The sequence below is a fragment of the Cynocephalus volans genome, chromosome X (assembly GCF_027409185.1).
Source record: "Cynocephalus volans isolate mCynVol1 chromosome X, mCynVol1.pri, whole genome shotgun sequence".
Classification (NCBI taxonomy): Eukaryota; Metazoa; Chordata; class Mammalia; order Dermoptera; family Cynocephalidae; genus Cynocephalus; species Cynocephalus volans.
This window is the reverse complement of record NC_084478.1, coordinates 27,650,244-27,669,178: the sequence shown is the minus strand read 5'-3', so window position 1 is coordinate 27,669,178 and position 18,935 is coordinate 27,650,244. Positions and strand designations below refer to the sequence as shown.

Sequence of the window (18,935 nt, the reverse complement as noted above, 5' to 3'; positions counted from 1 at the left end):
CTATAAAGGGGACCCCCTAGGATCACCTGTAGCTCTAACATCCACTGTTTTGGGGTTTTTTTGTTTGTTTGTTTGTTTGTTTTAGCACTTACCTGCAAACGGAGTTGGCTGAAGCCACCTGAGTTTGAAGCTGGAGTGTTTTTATTTCACCATGGGAGGGAGAGAGAAAAAGTAGAACAAGTGCCTATAAAAATTCAGGACTTAAAATACTTGCCTGAATTGAAAGGACGTTTCTGTCTGTGCACCTGCGAGAGCTAGTTAATATCTTATTGCTGTTGAACTCCACAGAGGAAACTTTGACCTACTGCTTAAACTGGAGGACATCCCCCCACCCCTATCCCATTTTCTTTCTCCAGTACAATTGGACATTTGGAGAAAAATCAACTAAATGATTTACTCTTGTCTTTTTATCTGAGAATCGTGAACTCCTGTGATAAATGTTTTACTGTCACATTTTGCTTGACATTTACCCAGTCTGCCTTCTCAGTTCTCACTGCCCTGTCTTCCTGTTGCATTAAAAAAAAATTGTAGGCCCACGTGCAATCCTTTATTAATTCTTGCGGGGCGGGGGGTGGGGGGGCTAATCTAGGGCTGCATGGATCCTTGGCCCTGATTTTTGTTTAGAATTATATTAAAGGACGTCTTATTTGAAAACGTGGCTTCTTTTCTCATCTGAGGCAGCATGAAGGCTGTTAAGTATGAAGAAACCAGAGAAAGTGAAGTCAGTCAAGGGAAAAGAAAAAAGAGGAAAACCTGTAAACCCGCTCTGCTGATATAAACAAAGCAGACACCTGGCCAGCGTTGATCAAGTACGGTGGATGCAAGACAGCTCACATACTGTTCCTTCCTTTCAACACTGTGCCCCGACTGCCTCTGCAACCGCCAGGGCTGGGGACAAAAGCTCACACCTCTGCCTTCTTCCTTTGCCACGTTCACACGCACCCTTGTAACTGGAAGTTTCAAACGCTGTCTTTTAGCGTGATCTCTCTCCTCCTCCTCCCCTCCCCTCCTCCTCCCCTCCCCTCCTCCTCCCCTCCCCTCCTCCTCCCCTCCCCTCCTCCTCCCCTCCCCTCCTCCTCCCCTCCCCTCCTCCTCCCCTCCCCTCCTCCTCCCCTCCCCTCCTCCTCCCCTCCCCTCCTCCCCTCCTCCCCTCCCCTCCTCCTCCCCTCCCCTCCTCCTCCCCTCCCCTCCTCCCCTCCTCCTCCCCTCCCCTCCTCCCCTCCTCCCCCCCTCCCCTCCTCCCCTCCCCTCCTCCCCTCCTCCCCTCCTCCCCCCCTCCCCTCCTCCCCTCCCCCCCTCCCCTCCTCCCCTCCCCTCCTCCCCTCCCCTCCTCCCCTCCTCCCCCCTCCCCTCCTCCCCTCCTCCCCCCCTCCCCTCCCCTCCTCCTCCCCCTTCTCCCCCCTCCTCCTCCCCCTTCTCCCCCCTCCTCCTCCCTTCCCCTCCTCCTCCCCCTTCTCCCCCCTCCTCCTCCCCTCCCCTCCTCCTCCCCCTTCTCCCCCTCCCCTCTCCTCCTCCCCTCTCCCTTTCCCCACCCCCTCTCTCCTCTCCCCACAATCTGCCCTGTCACACGCATTTCATATGTCTGCTACATGCCAAATCTGACACAGCAGTCACGGTGTTTTTTTCTTTGCCCAGTAATCTTGGAAAATATGACGACTTGTACTTGTCTTTTTTTTTTTTGATTTGGGGCCCTGTGGTTTGAGGCAAGGTCTCCGGGTTAAGGGCCTTGGCGATAGGAGTTCATGAGAAATGGGCTATAGGAATTGTCCAAGCAGCAAGGAGCAGGGAACACGTCCAGTGTAGGTGTTGTTGGGACATGGCTGGGAGGAATTGGGCCACAGGGTGTTGGCAGTTTCGTGAATAAGAAATTACTCTGATCTTGAGGTAAACGAAGGTTAATTGGCAGACCTTCAACGATAATTTTGCTAGGTAAACACGCATCTCTCCCTGTCTAATTTACACAAAGACAGAGAAGGGAGAAAGAAACAGGAAGGAGTCAGTGGAGAGGTGGAAGGGGCTGGCAAAGGGGGGCGGAGAGGCTGGGGCCATGAACCCCAAACAGATCCCTCCAGCAGAGGGCCTGGGTGTAAGGGGAGGGGCCCTCAGAGCAGCTTGTTTTCTTTTTTATAACGAAGTTTATTCGTGTGTACTCACAGGGACAATACAGAAAAACACTGCGAACACAATCCTACTAGTTTAAATTGATTTCTTTGCCGTCTCTTTCTGTATATGTTGTAGCATAGTTGAGCTCAGTTTGTAGCTGCAATTTGACACCCATTTTTCCCCAACTTTAACATAATCCAGCTCCCTGTGATTTTACAAACTCCTTGGGTGCGGTTTCATGGCCGCGTGATGTTTTGCCTTGTGGATGTCCTCTGGCAGGACAGACCCCTCATGGTGGTTAAGAGCACGTCTGTGGCTCAGACAGAGACAGCCCAGGCTTGACTCCCAGCCCACGCCCCCCACCCCACTATTGGCTAGCCTGGTGACTTTGGGAAGTGACTTCATCTCTCAAAGCCTCAATTATTTCACCTGCAAAATGGGTGTAATAGTATCATTATCTGATGGGGTTGTCACCGGGATTAAACAAGTCAGTGTTTACTGATTGCTGTTTGTGAAGCCACTTCCTCCTAAGAGGGAGGTGATATTGTCACCATTTCCAGATGAGAAGGTTCAGCTACGTGAGAACGGTTGGTTGCCCAGTGTCCATGGCTAAAAATGCAAAGAGCCAGGATTTGTAGTGTCAGTCATATTCTGGAACCCCACCTCTTGCCCACCGTGCTGTGCTCCTTACTTGGAGTAACTTGGCTGCATCACCCAGCTGGTAAGGAGCAGAGCTGAAATGTATTGACTCCAGAGCCTACATATTAAGATGCCCCCTGAGAACGTTCCTTGTGGGTCTTAACATTTTCTAGGTTTTACTTAAAACCATTTCCTCCCACACACTGGTGCTGTGTCAGGCACTGATGGGTGGATCAGAGCTGGTGATGGGTGCTGCTTTTGCTAGTCCTTGCGGTAATCACAGCAGTATATTTTCAGAGAGCAGAAGAGACTCCATGGAGCTTTTTGAAAATTCCAAGTATGTGATGGCCAGAGAGGGTGAGAAGTGTCGACAGTTACATAGATCACACGCTCCCATCTTTCCCAATGATTTTGATGTTCAGATGGTCCTCCCCTTGCCCCAGGCCCCTCTTTTCCCTTGACATGGCTATCCGGTAACACTGTCCTGGCTGGATTCTCTGGCCACTGGATCACTTGCCTAGTCTAGCCTGACCATCTCGATCCTACTGTCGATCCTGGAAATGCCTGGCCATTGCAACTAGTTCAGGAATGAATTCCATTGATCACATTGCTGCCTTTGTCACCTACGGAGTGGCAGCATGTGAGAGAAAAACAATAGTGGTTGATACGCAAAAAAACCTCTGTCCAGTTTATCACATGTGACAGGGTACAGCTGGTCTGTGAGGGGCCTCACAAATGCCCTGCCAACCTCAGCATAGCAAGGGACAGGAGGCTGGGAATGTGACCTGGCTGTGGCAGGTCCTCAGTCTGCATTTTGTTGAAGGTGCCACATCCAGAGCACGTTCGATTTTGAGTCTTCACAGTGACTCTTTGAATCTCATGGTTATTCAGCAGATTAAATCTTAATTGCAAATACGGTTTCAGCGTAGGAGTACCATTGTGCTTGCTGGTATCAGGCCATTTTTGCTGAGCTGAGCTTTTCCAGAAGGCTGTTACAAATTTAGAAAGGGGGAGATGGCGTTTCATTTGTCGATCGGAGTTTTGTTTTGCTGACTGAATTTATTTTAGTGTTTGTTTAAAGGTGCCAAGAATCGACGTCCCTAGAGAGAGTATTGCTCAATTTTTTTGGAGAGGTTCTCTAAACTGTCCAAACTGCACATAGAAAACAATGTCTGTGGTCCTTCTGTGAGAGGACAGGCTTGCCAACAATCTCATATGGTATAATTTTGATTAATTTTTCAGAGACCCAAGAAGCCACCGCCTCCCTCCGCTCCTGTCATCAAACAAGGGGCAGGTAATGTACCTTTCAGTTCCATCAGATAAAATTTGCATCTTTCTTTTTGCATATATTCAAATTGTCCTTGGTAGAGCTCAATATTCCTGGGTTCAAACGCCACAGATTGTCAAATTGGGAAGTTGCGATTTGGTCTCGGCAGGCAGGTTTTAAATATGTGGCTATTTTTCCTAAAAACAAAACAACACAACATCCCATTAAAATGTGTCCCTGATACAGTGCAAAACTCTGCTTTCCCAAAGAGAACGGTTTGCTTTATTTTGTTGTTTAATAAACTACTTTTGAGGAGAGAAGAACCTGATTGTCTGCTTTGCCTGTGCCTAATCAAAGGTCATCTAGGGGAAGGCTGCTTCCCACGGGTCAGAGCGTCACTGTGCTTGTACAGCGTTGCTGAATTTTCAACGTCTGTCCCGTGTGGTTAACCAAAATTTGTACTTACATCACTTACCCCTCACCAAAAAGATGTTTTTCTAGCAATACATACTTTTCCACGTGCTTCTTTTTCAATCTTGAAGAGTCCAATTCACTTTTTCTGTGTAGTTCAGATATTAAGGTTGAATAATATAGGAAGAATTGATGCTATTGGACATTGGGTAACTCTTTACACACTGGATTCTCATACATAAAGATGATAATTCATATTTCCCAATAGAACTTCTCTTTATAATTATTAAAATTATCTGTGGGGAGAAATTCCTGCATGAATAACTAATTAAGTGGCATTTTAAAAAAATTGACAACTAAAACAGAAGAAGAGTAGGGGTATTTTTAGTTCTACACATTCACAGTTATTATATATCTATAGCATTTAAAGTATGAATAAACTTCCAGATTGGTTTGTTCATAGATTTATTAAGAAGTGATTTTTAAAAAAAGTTCTCCTGGCCCATCAAGTCGGGGGGTAAAAGTTAACTTGACACCAAATTCCCTTCCCATTTCCTTTGGCATAGTTGGAAATTACAAAGATTAAGCCCTGAAATAGGATGTTAATTACATGTCCTGTTCCACCCCCATTCTCGTTTGCATTGAGCAGTTTCATTTTGCCACCTAGTGGTTCTGGCCATATTAAATATTTTATTGTGCTGAAATTAAAGCAAGCTATTTATTTACTTTTCTCTGAAGACCTCTATCCCTAGAGGCCTTGGCAACCAATTTGAGACCATGGAGATGAATCTAGTGGTCCAAGGCTCAGGCAGCCTAGAATGTAACTAGGATTGGAGGATTCTTCAAGACAGTAGGATTGTCAATTCTTTCTGTGTCTCTACGAATGACACTGAATTTCTTCATTATCATTAGGGGACTAGATTGCAGCATGGTAGGCAAATTCTTATCCTTTCAAAACAATTTTACCAAAGTTTATGATGGTGGGTCTCTGTGGGGCAAAGCAAGGTGGCATTTAATCTTCCTAGATTACTGTTATTGCTTGTTTATCTTGCTGAATGGTCTTGGGAACTGCTTCGTGATGGAGAGTTAGTTGTTCACATTTTCCCTATCATCAGCTTTCCTGGAATTTGATTATTTGACTAAAAAAAACCCGATATGTACTTGACAGAAATCAGATACATTGTTTAATTTGTAGTGAGTAATTGAGGGGATTTAGATAAAGTATGTGTTTAATAGATTTTTTTTTTTGAAAAAGTTCTTTTGGCCTCTGAAGCTGTGTAATTGAGATTTTAATACCAAGCACCCATCTTTGGAGCTGGTCATGTGAAGAGTTTGTCAAGCGCTCTACCAAGTCTATAAGTAAGAGGCGTGCTTTTGATTGATTTGTTCTTTAGCTATTTTCCAAGTGCTCTTACATGCCTGAGGCCACTGGCACCAGTGAGGACCCCAGGTTAGGGAACAGCTACAGTCCATGTTGGTCATGGTGACATGCTAAATGATGCATTTGAGAAAATGTCGTACTTGAGGGATTCCAGCAAAAAGAGAAAGGACTTAGGGAGAAACACCATATCTTCTCTGCACATCCCTCAACTTAAAATTATGTTCAGTTACTCCTGATGCATAACAAACCACCCAAACGTGGTGGCATAAATCATCAGTCTTCTTATGCTCACGGATTCTGTGGGTCAAGAGTGTGAACAGGGCATGGCTGGGGTGGCCTGTCTCTGCTCCGTCAAGTGTGGGACCTCAGCTGGGAATGCTGGACCAGCTAAGGCTGGAGGATCGACTTCCAAGATGGCTGCTTCACTCACATGTCTGGCTCCCCTTGGAAAGATTGGCTGGAAGGCTGAGATCAGCCAGGGCTATAGGCTGGCATGCCTACAGGTGACCTCATCAGTGCAGTTGACTCTTACACAGAGGTTTAGTATCCCAATAAATAAAGCACAAGCTCCGTGGCCTTTTATAACTTGGCCTCAGAAATTACTTGGTATTACCTTGGCCACTGGTCCAAGCAGTCACAAGCCTACCACTTCCAGGTGAGGGGATGTAGACCTCACCTCTTAATGGGAGGAGTATCAAACAATTCCAGGCCATATTTTAAAACTGCTATAAAATGGAATCCAAGTCCCTGTGAAACCCCTTTTTATTTATAGAGCACAATATCCAGTCACCTCTTATTTGTATATTTTGATGATTGTCTTATTTATTGACACACATTTGCCATTCCCACACTGTGATCTCCTGTGGCTATTTTGATGCCTAAGGAAGTCAGGTTTAAATATCAGAAAATATCGGTGATGTTCCTATCTATTAAGGATGTACAGGCAGGCAAACTTAATGACATAGGCCCGGAATGACTTCTGCTCTGTTTTTAAGCAGCTCATGTTTGCCAGGTGATATCAGCACCCAGCTCAGGGGAAAAAAAAATCTATTGACTTTGCTACACCTGATAAGTATTTAAATGCTAGTGTGTCTAATAAACGAATAGAGAAAACATTTTCTGATCACTATTATCCTTTCCGTCCTAGGTACCACTGATAGAAAACATGAAATTAAAAAGATACCTCCTGAAAGACCAGAAACACTTCCAAATAGAACAGAAGAAAAAGGTATGAAATCAATTCTTCAGTGACACATCTTGAACAGCAAGAGACAAAGCTTTCCGTCACAGGCTTAGTCCAGATTACCCACAGAATTTGCTTTTTCTTTGGAATATGGTGATTATGGTTTTTTAAACATCCCATTTCTAAGGAAATAGAAGAGAGTTATGTGGTGCTGTGTAAGGCCAGAATTTCTCATCAAAGGAAAAACGAACAGCTTAGTGACTTAAACACATTGGGGCTCTTTCATGATGTCTCTGCCATCTGCCATTGCCACCCTCCCTGCACCCTGAAGTCAGGCCAATTATAAGTTCCTTGAGGGCCTGGAATGTATCTGACAGTTTCCATCCAGCCCCTCCCCCAAGCCCAGTGTTCCAGGCCACTCATCTGCTCTTGATGGATGGACTTGGCTTAGTGAAGTTTCCATCCAGACAAATGAAAGCTGTCTTTCTCGGTCACTGCTGGGCCCTTGACTCTGGCTAGTGACGTTGCAGGGGCATGTCCTTGATCAAGAATGTTGGGGGCAGGGGTGGCCTGGCAATACTTCGAAAAGCAGCTCAGTGCCCAGAGTCTCCTGAAGGTAATCAGAATGTCATTGGCAGAGAAGTAGCTTAATGTGTCTCACACAGTCAGGTTTACAGATGTGTTCGACCTCTACCATTCTGAGTATCTCTCCTAAAGAAATTTGCATGCTGTGAAAGGACTCATTTTATTAGGTGCCTAACATTTGATCAATCACACATTTTTATGGGGAAAAGTGCTATATTGTTGTTATTAACAGGAAGCCGAGCAGATTCCATTTTAAAAAGCAGTTATTTTTAAGTCACAAGAGAAATGCTGAATTAATGAATGTAATTATTTGGAGATGTTCCTGGGTGGCCTCGTGAAATTTTATTGTGAAATTTAATATTTCATATCAGCCTGCCAAAAGTTTTACCATTATTGCAAGCTCTTAAGGAACTATACCTCTTTCTCTCACAGTGAACAGTTAGAACTTGAGTTGTGAACCTCATTGTGAAGGCCAGGTCTGTGTCATAGATCAATAAAAAAAAATAGCCATTGAATATATACCATGTGAATAGTGCTTTGATAAAAGCGTGTGTTGTGAAATAACCAAACACTGTCTGCTGTCCTCATGGAGGACACACGGCTAGTTTCTGAGTAATAGCTGGGCTCTGTGATGACGACACTTCCTGCACTGGTCCATGGTGACTAAAACACATGGACTCTCCCCTCCCATGATTCCTTGTTCTATGCCACAGTGGGTCAGGGAGACAGAAGCCCTGGCCAGAAGCAACAGGGAAGCCAGGGTACCAGCCCCGCCCCAAGACTTCAGCTGATAGGTCAGCACACAACCCCTCTCCCATTCATTCTACAGGCTGCTAGAATTCTGTCCTGCTGCCCAACAGGAGTAATCTCCCTTGCTTTGCATTTCAGCAGAGCCTTTCCTCCTCTGGCCCCTGTGTGACCCAAAATGAGTTCCCAGCATTCCTGGTTGAAGCATATTTCCCCGTAGAAACATTATGGAATGAATGCAGTGATACCTGTACAATAGCTGATGGGTTTTTTAAAGCTTTTGCCCATCAGCCTGGGCGCCCAAACAACATGCATCTGTCTGTGTTAACAAGTAAAAGGTGGTGTTCTGAAACCACCTTACAAGTAAACTTACAGCCTCCCAATACTCCAATGGGAAACTCTCTGAAGTTCTATCTTTATCGAGAAGAATGTGAATGTGTGCTTTTTACACCATACATGGGGCAAGGATAGTTGGGGACAGAAAACAGAAAGTTGTCACTGAACACTGCCTAGTTTGGCCATCAGATGTGGCTTCAACTTCATTCTGAGAGATTTGACTCTGAAAAGCTTTGGAAACCAAATACCTGTGAAGTCCCAGTTTACCTTCCAAGTTCAAATTATGCACAAGAAGAATCCAGAACTAATTTTTCCCTGGAACACTCCCCCTTTTATTGACTCATGGCCCTTTTCAAAGGCCAACCTGAGAGGTGGCAGGCCTCTTTCCTCCCCACACCCAGCAGGTCCTATAGGATGTTTACAAAACCCATCAACCAGCTACTATCTGCTAAGCACTTGCTATGTGCTGGCGCCGTGCAGGGCTCTAGGGGGATGTCGGCCGACAGGCAAACACCCAGAAAGTGTCCAGGCTGAGCTTATTTATAAAGGAAAGGCTGCCCTGTAATGCTCAGATGAGGAAGGAAGGAAGTCTGCCTTTGAGGGTGGCCCTGTAGTTGAGACAGGAACAGATGGTGTCACTTTTCATCCAGGCTTTGAAGGATGAGTAGGAGCGTGGTGGGCAGTGGCTGGAGGGGCACTCCAGGTGGAGGGACCAGCATGAGCAAAGGCTTGGAAAGACAGGGCTTTTGCTAACTTGAGAAAGAATAAGTGAGATGCTCTTTGCCTTCCAACTTCACCTGCTGAAATGGCATCAGTGATTTTTTTTTTTTTAAGCAGGAAGTGAGCAATCTGCATCTATGTACTGTCACTTATACTAGATCTATCTGTTTTGTTTATGCTTTTTAAAACAACGATTTAAAGAAAGACCAGAGAGAGAGCCAAAACTGGATTTACAGAAGCCCTCCGTTCCTGCCATACCACCAAAAAAGCCTCGGCCACCTAAGACCAATTCTCTCAGTAGACCTGGTGCGCTGCCCCCAAGAAGGCCGGAACGACCAGTGGGTCCGCTGTCACACACCAGGTACTGCTCTGCTCTCGCAGCAGGGGGCAGGCAGGGGTGGCAGACCTGGGGAGGGAGGGAGAGGGGAGGAGACGGGGATCAAGTTTCCCTCTTACACCCTTGTATTAGTCTGTTTCTGTTGCTTATAACAAAATACTTGGAACTGGGTAATTTTTAAGAAAACAAAATTTATTGCTTACAGTTTCTGTCCAAAGTCCAGGGAACACATCTGGTGAGGGTCTTGGTGGTGGCGACAGTGAACCAGGGGTCTCACATGGCAGAAAATGGCAGAACACAGAGAAAGAGACTAACCTCTCATGTGCTCTCCTTTTAAAGCCCTCAGAACCATTCCTATGACCACCATTGTTAATCCAGTCACTAGGGCATGGTCCTACAATCTAATCACCTCTTCAAGGCCCCACCTTGCAATTACCATAATAGGATTTCCCACCCTCAACAGTTACAGTGGGAATTAAGCTTCTAATATAAGAACTTTGGGGACACAATTCAGTCCATCCACATTAACCCTCGAGTACAGTTGTCTGAAGACACTGGCCATGTCTGTCCTTTCTCTTGCACTTGCAACCTTGTGGGGCAAGGAGGTGCAGTGTGGCTTTCAGGATTAGCAGGTGAGGATCAAGTACCCAGCATCCAGGCCCTGCTGACACTCGGGGAGCTTTCCTGGGCTCATTAGAGCAGGGTCAGCTGCCCTTCAGGCTGGAAATGCAGGCAGCACGCCCACCTTCATCCCCCTGGGTGTTGCATTAGCCCCAAGCATGCACATATCACTTGCAGCTCCATCCCCTGCCCCTTGCTACTCCGTGGGGCCACTTTCCACACCCCAGGCTCCCTCTGCTCTTCCCTGTGCAGCCTGTTGTGGAACCCAGGGCCCGGCATGGCAGGTATTTTCTAAATGTACATGTCTCTGAGCTATGAGATCCTCCAAGGCTAGGGCCATGCTTTATTCAAGCATGCGGTCTGCAATGTGCCTGGCAAAACTAAAATTTGTTCACTGGCTGACTGGGCGCATGTGTTACTAATGTAGAATCAGGGTTGAACGTTGTGTGTTCCAGACCTGAGATGCCTACCACAGAACAAGGAACTGTTGAACTCTCTCCACAAGTTCATTGCCAGAACTTTCTACCATTACATATATGTATTACATGTATTGGTGTGATACACTGGAGCAAGTCAGTGACAGGTCTTTACGTGTACCTGTCAATACACAGTCCCTGGCTGGATTTTGGTTCTTCTAAGCTAAGTTTGCATGGTGAGAGGGGTGCGGGGCATCAGAGCTCTCGTGCTGGAGTCAGGCCCCTGGGCTGCAGTCTCAGTGCACCTCATAGGAGGAGTGCCAGCCTCGGCAAGGCGCTGTCCTTCTCACCTCACTCTCTCCAGCTGTAAATTGAGGATGGTAATGGAATGCACCTAAATAATTTCCAAGTCTTTAGCCCTGTGCCTGTAAGTCAGCATATTTTCATTGTTGCCTGTTGAACTAGGTACACTGCAGTAAGACAAGAAGAGCTTATTTACTTTAAAAAAAAGTTTTTTAATTGTGATGAAATACATGTAGCATAACATTCATCAGATTAACCTTTCGACTGCACTGCTCAATGGCATTACATTCACACTGTTGTGCAACCGTTTCCAGACTCTTTTCGTCTTGTAAAACTGCAACTCTGTCCCCATTAAACAACTCCCCATTCCCCTCCCCCCGGCAGCCACCCTTCTACTTTCTGGCTCTATGAATTGGACTACTCTAGGCACCTCATATAAGTGGAATAAGATAGTATTTGTTCTTCTGTGACCAGCTTATTTCGCTTAGCATGATGTCCTCAATGTTCATCTGTGTTGTAACATGGCTCATTTACTTTTAATAACATTGACAACAGCAGCAACACTCCCCCACCCAAATATAGAGGCAGGTCACGATGTGAGTGGTTGAGAGATGTCAGAATCTCAGTCGGCAGTGGTGGCTGCAGATATGTCATGTGCGAGAGGCCAGCTGCCCAGCTGGGTGCAGAGCTGTGGCCATCTCAGGTGCACGTGAGCCCATTTGAGTAGCAGTGGATTCACCTGTGTCATTCTGGGGAACAAATGGGACCATGGCCCCTGTTGAGTTGGTCAGGTCCCTACATGTCACTTCCTCTTCTACTGGCTGGTAGTAGAAGGCTCTCTGCTCTTGTGCATGATGGGGCCACTTGGCAGCCCCTGATGACCATACCAAGGGCCACTTCAGTGGCGTTGTTGGCCCAGAACCTAGCACATCAGAAGAAAAAGGTCATGAAAACCTAAGAGCTTCTGAAAAGAGCATGAGCTATACAAACAGGGAGAAGGTGCAGAGCAGTACAGGTTGCACGTCTCTTTATGTAAAAGTGAAAGGAGAGCTGAAGCCCGCTCTGCTGAATCCTAGTAGTCTTCTCGAGGCTACAAACATTTCAGTTAACACAATAGCAATTTCTAAAATATTCCTGCTGCTCTTCCTAATGATGTGATCGGAAGAGAAGTGGAATTCCGACTACTTCTGTGCCTTCTAGAGTTGCATTCAACCCTCTAGTTATGGGATGGGTGCAGGCTTTGAGCCTGGGGAAACCTGTCATCCTGCTAAACTTCTGGGCTCACAGAAGTCCTGTTTGCCTCCCTCCTCTGTCTGGCTCTTCTCTGCCTCCAGTTCTCCCAACATCCACTTGTCAGTTAGTCGCACGGGCCACCAAGAAAGATGCACGAGAGGGGTTTGTACAGAAGCCAGTGGAAGGTGTAAGTGTTCTCAACGTTTTGTGTGTCATCTGAGCAGCCTGGGAGAGGGTGGCCAGCACCCAGCCTCCCACTCACTCCATGGCTGCCCAGCCCCCAAGGCACTGGTTTGCAGAAAAGGTGGAGAGGAGGAAAGCCTGGGATTCCTGCTGAGCCAGTTTAAGGGAGGGCAGTGCCTGCTGTAACTCGGTGGCTCTCAAACTGGAGCATGCCTCAGAATCACGTAGAGAACTTGTTCAAAGCAGATCACTGGACCCCACCCCTGCAGATGCTTACTCAGGAGGTCTGGGCTGGGCCTGGAAATTTGCATTACTAACAAGCTGCCTGGAGATGCTGATGCTGCTGGTGGAGTCCACGCCACTGAGAACCACTGCTGCTTTAGGTCCCCCCAAGTTGTTGAGACACGTGCCCCTCCTTTCCTGGCTGCCCCTCCTGCAGCTGTTAGCACGCCCTCTTCTGGAAGCCTTCCCTTCTATCTCGCAATTGCTCTCTCCTCCAAACGCCTGACACCCCGTGTTTAGCCTAGTGCGGGGCCCCATGCTGTGCCACTTGGGATGCGCACACCCCCGGACTCCTTTACCAGATTTAAAGCAGATCAAGAGTGTGTTTTGTCATCTCCACATGCCTTACAGTGTCGAGCATATGGTAGTGGCTCATTTAACAAACACTTGTTGAATGCCATGGTTTCTTAAAAGGGGGGCGGTGCCAGTGCTTCTATTTTGTTCCCTTTTACCTTTCCTGTCGTCCTTCCCAGCCTCTACAAGCATGTGTGTCTTACATTCTAAGTAACCTAGTGTTAGCCATGGATTTCAACATAAAAATTTTTTAAAAATCAAAGACTCTTCAGTATTTAATGAACTTCCTATTTGTTTTTTTTCTAAGCAGTTACATGGACAACCAACCCATATGTTGGTTTATGAACTTGTTTTATTCCACCAAATTACTCGGAGTAGGAATGCTAACTTAATTCAGGCAGTTTTGTGTCAGCAGTCGTCTGGAGAAGAGGGTATTGTGTGCTGTGTGAACCCAGATCTTCACCAGGATTTACTTGAGCAGATAGATGGATGGATAGACAGACTGTTGAACAAATGGACACCCAGTAATCATTTTCAGATCTTGTTGGAAACTCAGCATTGTGGCTACAGCTGCAGTGTCTGGACTTGAGCTCTCACCACCAGAAAGCTTGCTGCCAAATGTTGTTTGCAGAAGACATCGATTTCTCTCTCTTTAAACAGATACTAGCATCTTTGAGAAAAAGAAATACAGAAGTTTAGGTAGAGCATAGTATTTTTTAGGTACATCCACTTAACAAAAATGCATTGAGGGACTACTGTGTGCAAAGCACCTTTCTGGATCTTAGTAATGGTGGGGCTCAGGTGTTCCTGTTCAGTTTTCAGGAATTGGATCTAGGAAATCAGAATGACACCAGTGAGCGTCTGTGTCCAGTCTGAGGAAGTGGAAACATACATTAAGCACCCTACAGAGATTGCTATCTTCCTCCCATGATAGGAATGTTCTTATCATGTCTAGAAAGTAAGTTAATATAATTTTAACAGGAAAAAAGACTTTAAAAAATTGAATAGCAGGGTTGATTTTAAAATGTGATGATGATAGGAGATTCCCTTAGGCCATAAGGGCCTCCTTTGTTTTAAAGTCTGTGCCTGGGGGATGCTGTGGTTATTATTTCACAGTGTGCAAAGGTAGAGTCTGCTCACCCTGTGTAGCCACCACATTACTAAGGTGGTCGTGGTGCAGAAAGCGTTCTGTCTACCCCTGTTATTACACTTGAGAAAATGGAGGCTTAAAAGTATAATGCCTACTCACTTTCTTGATATTTTGAACATAAATATATTACAAACAACTGCCTACACCTAAATCTTTTTGTATGGGTGTGTATACAAGTATATGATGTCATATGTTTCATAATGTGTGTTATTGATTTAATAGAAATGGGTCCAGAAAGCTCCATGAGAAGGGGTCCTGAGACTTGGGAGAAGGGACCAAAAGAAAAAGAAAACTCCAAGGAAATTCTGGAGAGAAGCAGGTTGCCTTCAGCTCTAGTAATTGCATGCAGTGGGAGGCAGCAGGCCAGAAACCTGCAGGGCAAAGCAGGTGTGTGCCCTGAAAAGAAAATAAACCCGATAGGGGAAGAGGTAGGAGCAGGCTGGCTGGACTAAAACAGGTTTGTTAATTCTCCCAAACTCAGACACACCAAGGCGTAATGGTTTTTCTTCCTAAAGAATGGGAAAGGTGGAGCAGGACCTTTGCTCCGAGTTGGGAGGGAGCTTTGCCCAGTTGTCTGCTGCAGTTCATGCTCTCCAAGTGGAGGGGCAGGTAACTGGCAGAGTGGGGGATGGACAAGAAGGGCATGTGTGTGGGAGAGGCCTCAAGGAGAGGCAGGGGCCCTGAGATGTAGGGGAAGGAAGCACAACCAGAAGGCGGAAGAAGTGAGGCAAGCAAGGGTGGGTGGGAGCAGGAGTGGGAGAAGGTAATGGCCAGGAGGAAGTATAGGAGATGGTCAGAAGGAAGAAGTTAATGCTTACAACCTTAGAGGTGGAGTGGTTCTGAAGATGAATGTATCCACTGTGGGTGGGTCTACCAGTGTGGGCGACAAGATGAATGAAGGAAGGTCATAAGGGCTGAAGGGATCAGGGGAAGGAGGGGCTGGCATTGGGGATGGATTGCCCACCAGGCCGTCGTAGGCTTAGGAAGACGGCAAGAGTTGGAGTAGGAGAGGGCAATGTTCTACAAGCCAGCGTCCTTCCAGATGGATGTGGGTGTGTTCTGGTGGTTGATGACAGTCAGTGATAAGAAGGATTCAGCCGTGTGGTAGCAGGTGGTGTGATCCTCAAAGGAAGAGGGAGCTCTTGAAGATGGGTGAGAGATGTGACCTTGATGTTGCAACGGTGGGACTGCAGATGAAACCTACTGGCTCCATTCTGTGTCGGGCAGAACAGAATTGACAGACTTCACTTTGGCTGGTGGCTAAGAGTATTGGGGTGGAAGCAGGCCATTCAGTGAGGAGCTTCTGGATGTGGGGGAGTTGGTTACTCAAACACCCCAGAGGGTGCTGTCCATTGACTTCAGATGTGGCAACTTGTGTGGGAGGAGTAATCTCAGAAGATAGGCAGGGCAGTTGGGTGGTGGACAGTAAGTAGGATGTGGGCATAGTAAGTAGGCAGGAGGCCCAGTGACTTCCCAGACCTGTGCCACTTGGAGATGACCTATTGCTTTAAATGTTAAACACACCGTGCACCTGTCCCGTGAAGGGCTGAAGGCTCTATTCAGCAAACTGGAGCTCAGCATGGGGGGCATGCAGTGTTGTTGCATGGAGCCCTGGATTTCAGAGAAACTGGGAGATGAGTGATTGATGAGCTCTGAGGCATTTTAGCTTGAGGCAAAGATTAAGTAAACATTGATATGCCAAACATCAACTAAGTGCTTAGTGAAGGGCAGATGTCGAGACCAATTTCCCAGCGTGGAAGTTAATTTTTTCTTCAGATTTACCAAAGCATCCTGGCTGCATTTTTTAAAAGGCCTCTTTGCTCTTATTAGGTATTAACTAATCAATCAATGAATCAGAACTGAAGAGACAGCTAACCTGTGGGTGCATGCAGATGTTCCCTAACTGGGCAGGTAAAATGTCTACCTGGGTGCTTACGCCATAGTTTTGAGTTTGGATTGCCCAAGTGTTCTAAATTCCTTCTCAAAGATTCCTAGAAATGCCTTGTGTGATTTTTGAGTGTTTCCCTTCTTTTCTACAAGTCAGGATGAAGACATGTCTTTGGAGAATCGGGAGAGAGGTCTTGGCTGGAAATTACAGAGGTGGGCGACATTGGCTCGTAGATGGTAGTTACAGGCATGGCATGGATATAAGCATTCCAGGAGATTATGGAGAAGAGGGGGAGAGATAGAGACAACTGCAGGGACAATCGCTATTTATAGGGTGGAAGAAGGACCAGAAGCCCCCAGAAAGGGTAGGAGGAGCGTGATGTCATCAACGCTGGAATGAGGGAGTGTGGATTAGCTCATCAGTGGTTCTCATGCCCAGGCAGGCAGCAGAATCACCTGTGGGGTGGTTCAAACACTGATTGCTGCTCCTTCAAGTTTCTAATTCGGTTAGGTCTGGGTTAAGACCCAAGAATTTGCATCTGTCACAAGCTGCTGCTGCTGCTGCTAGTGGTCAAGGGACCGCATTGTGAGAACTGCTGTCACAGAGCCAGGGAGGCGCACAGGCTTTGGTCATTAGGTGGCCCTTGATGATCCCAGTCCAGCTGTTTCTGTTAAATAATGGGGGTAGGTGACAGATTTGGGGTGAGTTGAAGAGAGAATGGACAGGTGGCCAAGCATGTGTAGGCTTGTGAAAAATTGGCTATGGAAAATGGGTGCTGGATATGGATTCAGTGATGAGAGAAGATATCTTTCATCCCTCGTCCGACCCAGGAGCTGTCGACTCACATAGATGATGGCAGATGGCAGATGGCAGAGAAACCACCTGAATTACCCTGCTTTCTTTCTTTCTCCAACTCTGCAACCTGATTTATCGCCCCTTGTAATGCAAAACCACGACATGTCGTCACTCACCTCTGTGGTCCCAGTCCAGTCACACACCCAAGGTCAGCATTACCTGCTGCCCTCATTTCGTTTGTGTAGTCTTCTCTCTTTCTTTCTCTCCACCCACATGTAGAGTGAATTTATCTGCTGCAGCAAGAACCAGCAGTAGTGACGGGGGTAAGCCCCCAGCCCAGAGAGAGCCACATTGATTTTCCTGCTGCCGCTGGCCGGAATGAGGCAGTGGAACTCGTGCAAGCACTAATTGGTTTCTATAATGCTTTTTCCACGGGCTATTTCTTTGAATATTCTTCCTCTAAGTGGTGCCCTGCAAACTTTTCTCAGAGTTGCTCAATGGGGAGTTCTCCCTCCTGCACACACTGCCCAAGAGTTGGGCTCAGCATCTATAAAGCCCCTTGTGCCTCTCTGAGATGCCAAGCTGTGGGTTTGCAGGTGAGGTCTGCGCATGTCCTCATCCTTTTGCCTTGGGGGGTTGCAGGGCTTGTGGTGCCCTGAATGGGCTCTGGAGGGAGGCTTGCTTCCAGATATACTTGCAGAGTCTGCACAAAGAGCAGAAATTTGGAGGGGAATTGCGTGACCAGTGTCCCATCACCTTCCAGCATGTCTTCACCATCTATAAATAGCCAAGCTTGTTTGTGCTCATCCAGGCAAGGACATGCTATGCAAGAGGAAAGCTGCCAGGAAAACTGCTCTGGTTCCTGCCTCTCACGCCCCTGGCCTTGCTTGGCTTGTCCCACATTTAAATGGGACCACTTTTGTAGTCCAAAAGTGCCTGTGATTCCTGGGACATTTTTGGCCACCAGGTGGGTATGCAGGGATTCCACAGGTATCAGCAGGGCTTTTGGATCCATGTTTCTGGGAAACGGGAGGGAGGTTCCTCCTGCCCTCCATCTGATGAGCAAAGGAAACTAGGGTTACTGGAGCCTCATTTTGTCCTTCCTTGATGGAAGGATCCAGCCTCCATGGGCAGTAACATCTGTCCTGGAGCAGAATGCTTCCGAAGGACTGGCTTTGCATCTGCCACCTTCACAGATGAGTGGAGCCCTCTTGTGGTTATTGATTTGAGAGAAAAAAAACGATCTCTTGGAGCATACACATAACATGTGCGGGTAGATGCTCACTTTTATTATTGCAGTCCCACACGTGGTGGGAAAAGATTGGCCTGGGCATCAGGAACCTTCCATCTGGTTCCAGCTCTGCCACCAATCAGCTGCATGGCCTGGGGCACATCACTCTCGCCCTCTGGGTGCAAGACCCTTGTCTATAGTAAAATGGGGGCAAGAGCTGGATAATCTCTACCCAGCTTGAATAGTCAGAGCTTAAGTCTGAAATGTTTGGAGCAGGCAGCCAGGAGAGCAGAGAGGAGCGCTCACTAGTGTTGGCTTTGCATCCTCGGGCACGTGGAGTAGCCTGGGACCACAGAGGTGAACAAGGAGATGTTGTGGTTTTGCATTACAAGGGGCGATAAATCAGGTTGCAGAGGTGGAGAAAGAGAGAAGACAGGACAACTTGAGTGCTTTCTCTGTGATCTGCACATTTGACATCTGCCGTCATCCACATGAGTCGACGACCCCTGGGTGGGATGGAAGGTGGTAAAAGAGAAAGGATGCCCAGTGCGTGCCTCAGTTTCCCTGAGCACAGGCAACAGGGCTGTCCTATTTCTTTTCCTTTCCTTTTCTTCCCACTTTTTTTTTTTCCCTCTGTAAAATTTTTAGGCAGTGAAAGCCCAAACATTTGCATTGTGGTAGCACATCCTTGGGGTGGGGGGTTGGGGGGGAGTGACAGCCTGCTGAAAGGAGTCCCCATATGGACTTGGAATCTTTTGTTCAGTAGGAGTCGGAGTATTCGCTCTTGCTCCCTTCATCCCCACTCACCTGCAGAAGGTTTGTGCGTTCTT

General features: G+C 46.9%; 1 protein-coding gene across 6 annotated transcripts in view; it reads left to right on the top strand.

The window, feature by feature from the left end:
• The window catches only part of SH3KBP1 (SH3 domain containing kinase binding protein 1), a 188,824-nt gene that overhangs the window by 131,621 nt on the left and 38,268 nt on the right, over positions 1-18,935 (top strand). For all 6 annotated transcript variants that reach the window (XM_063083073.1, XM_063083070.1, XM_063083072.1 and 3 more), the window contains 3 exons: positions 3,985-4,036; positions 6,949-7,029; positions 9,574-9,733. In XM_063083073.1, coding sequence (XP_062939143.1) covers positions 3,985-4,036; positions 6,949-7,029; positions 9,574-9,733 — 293 coding nt within the window. The remainder of the gene's footprint in view (positions 1-3,984; positions 4,037-6,948; positions 7,030-9,573; positions 9,734-18,935) is intronic.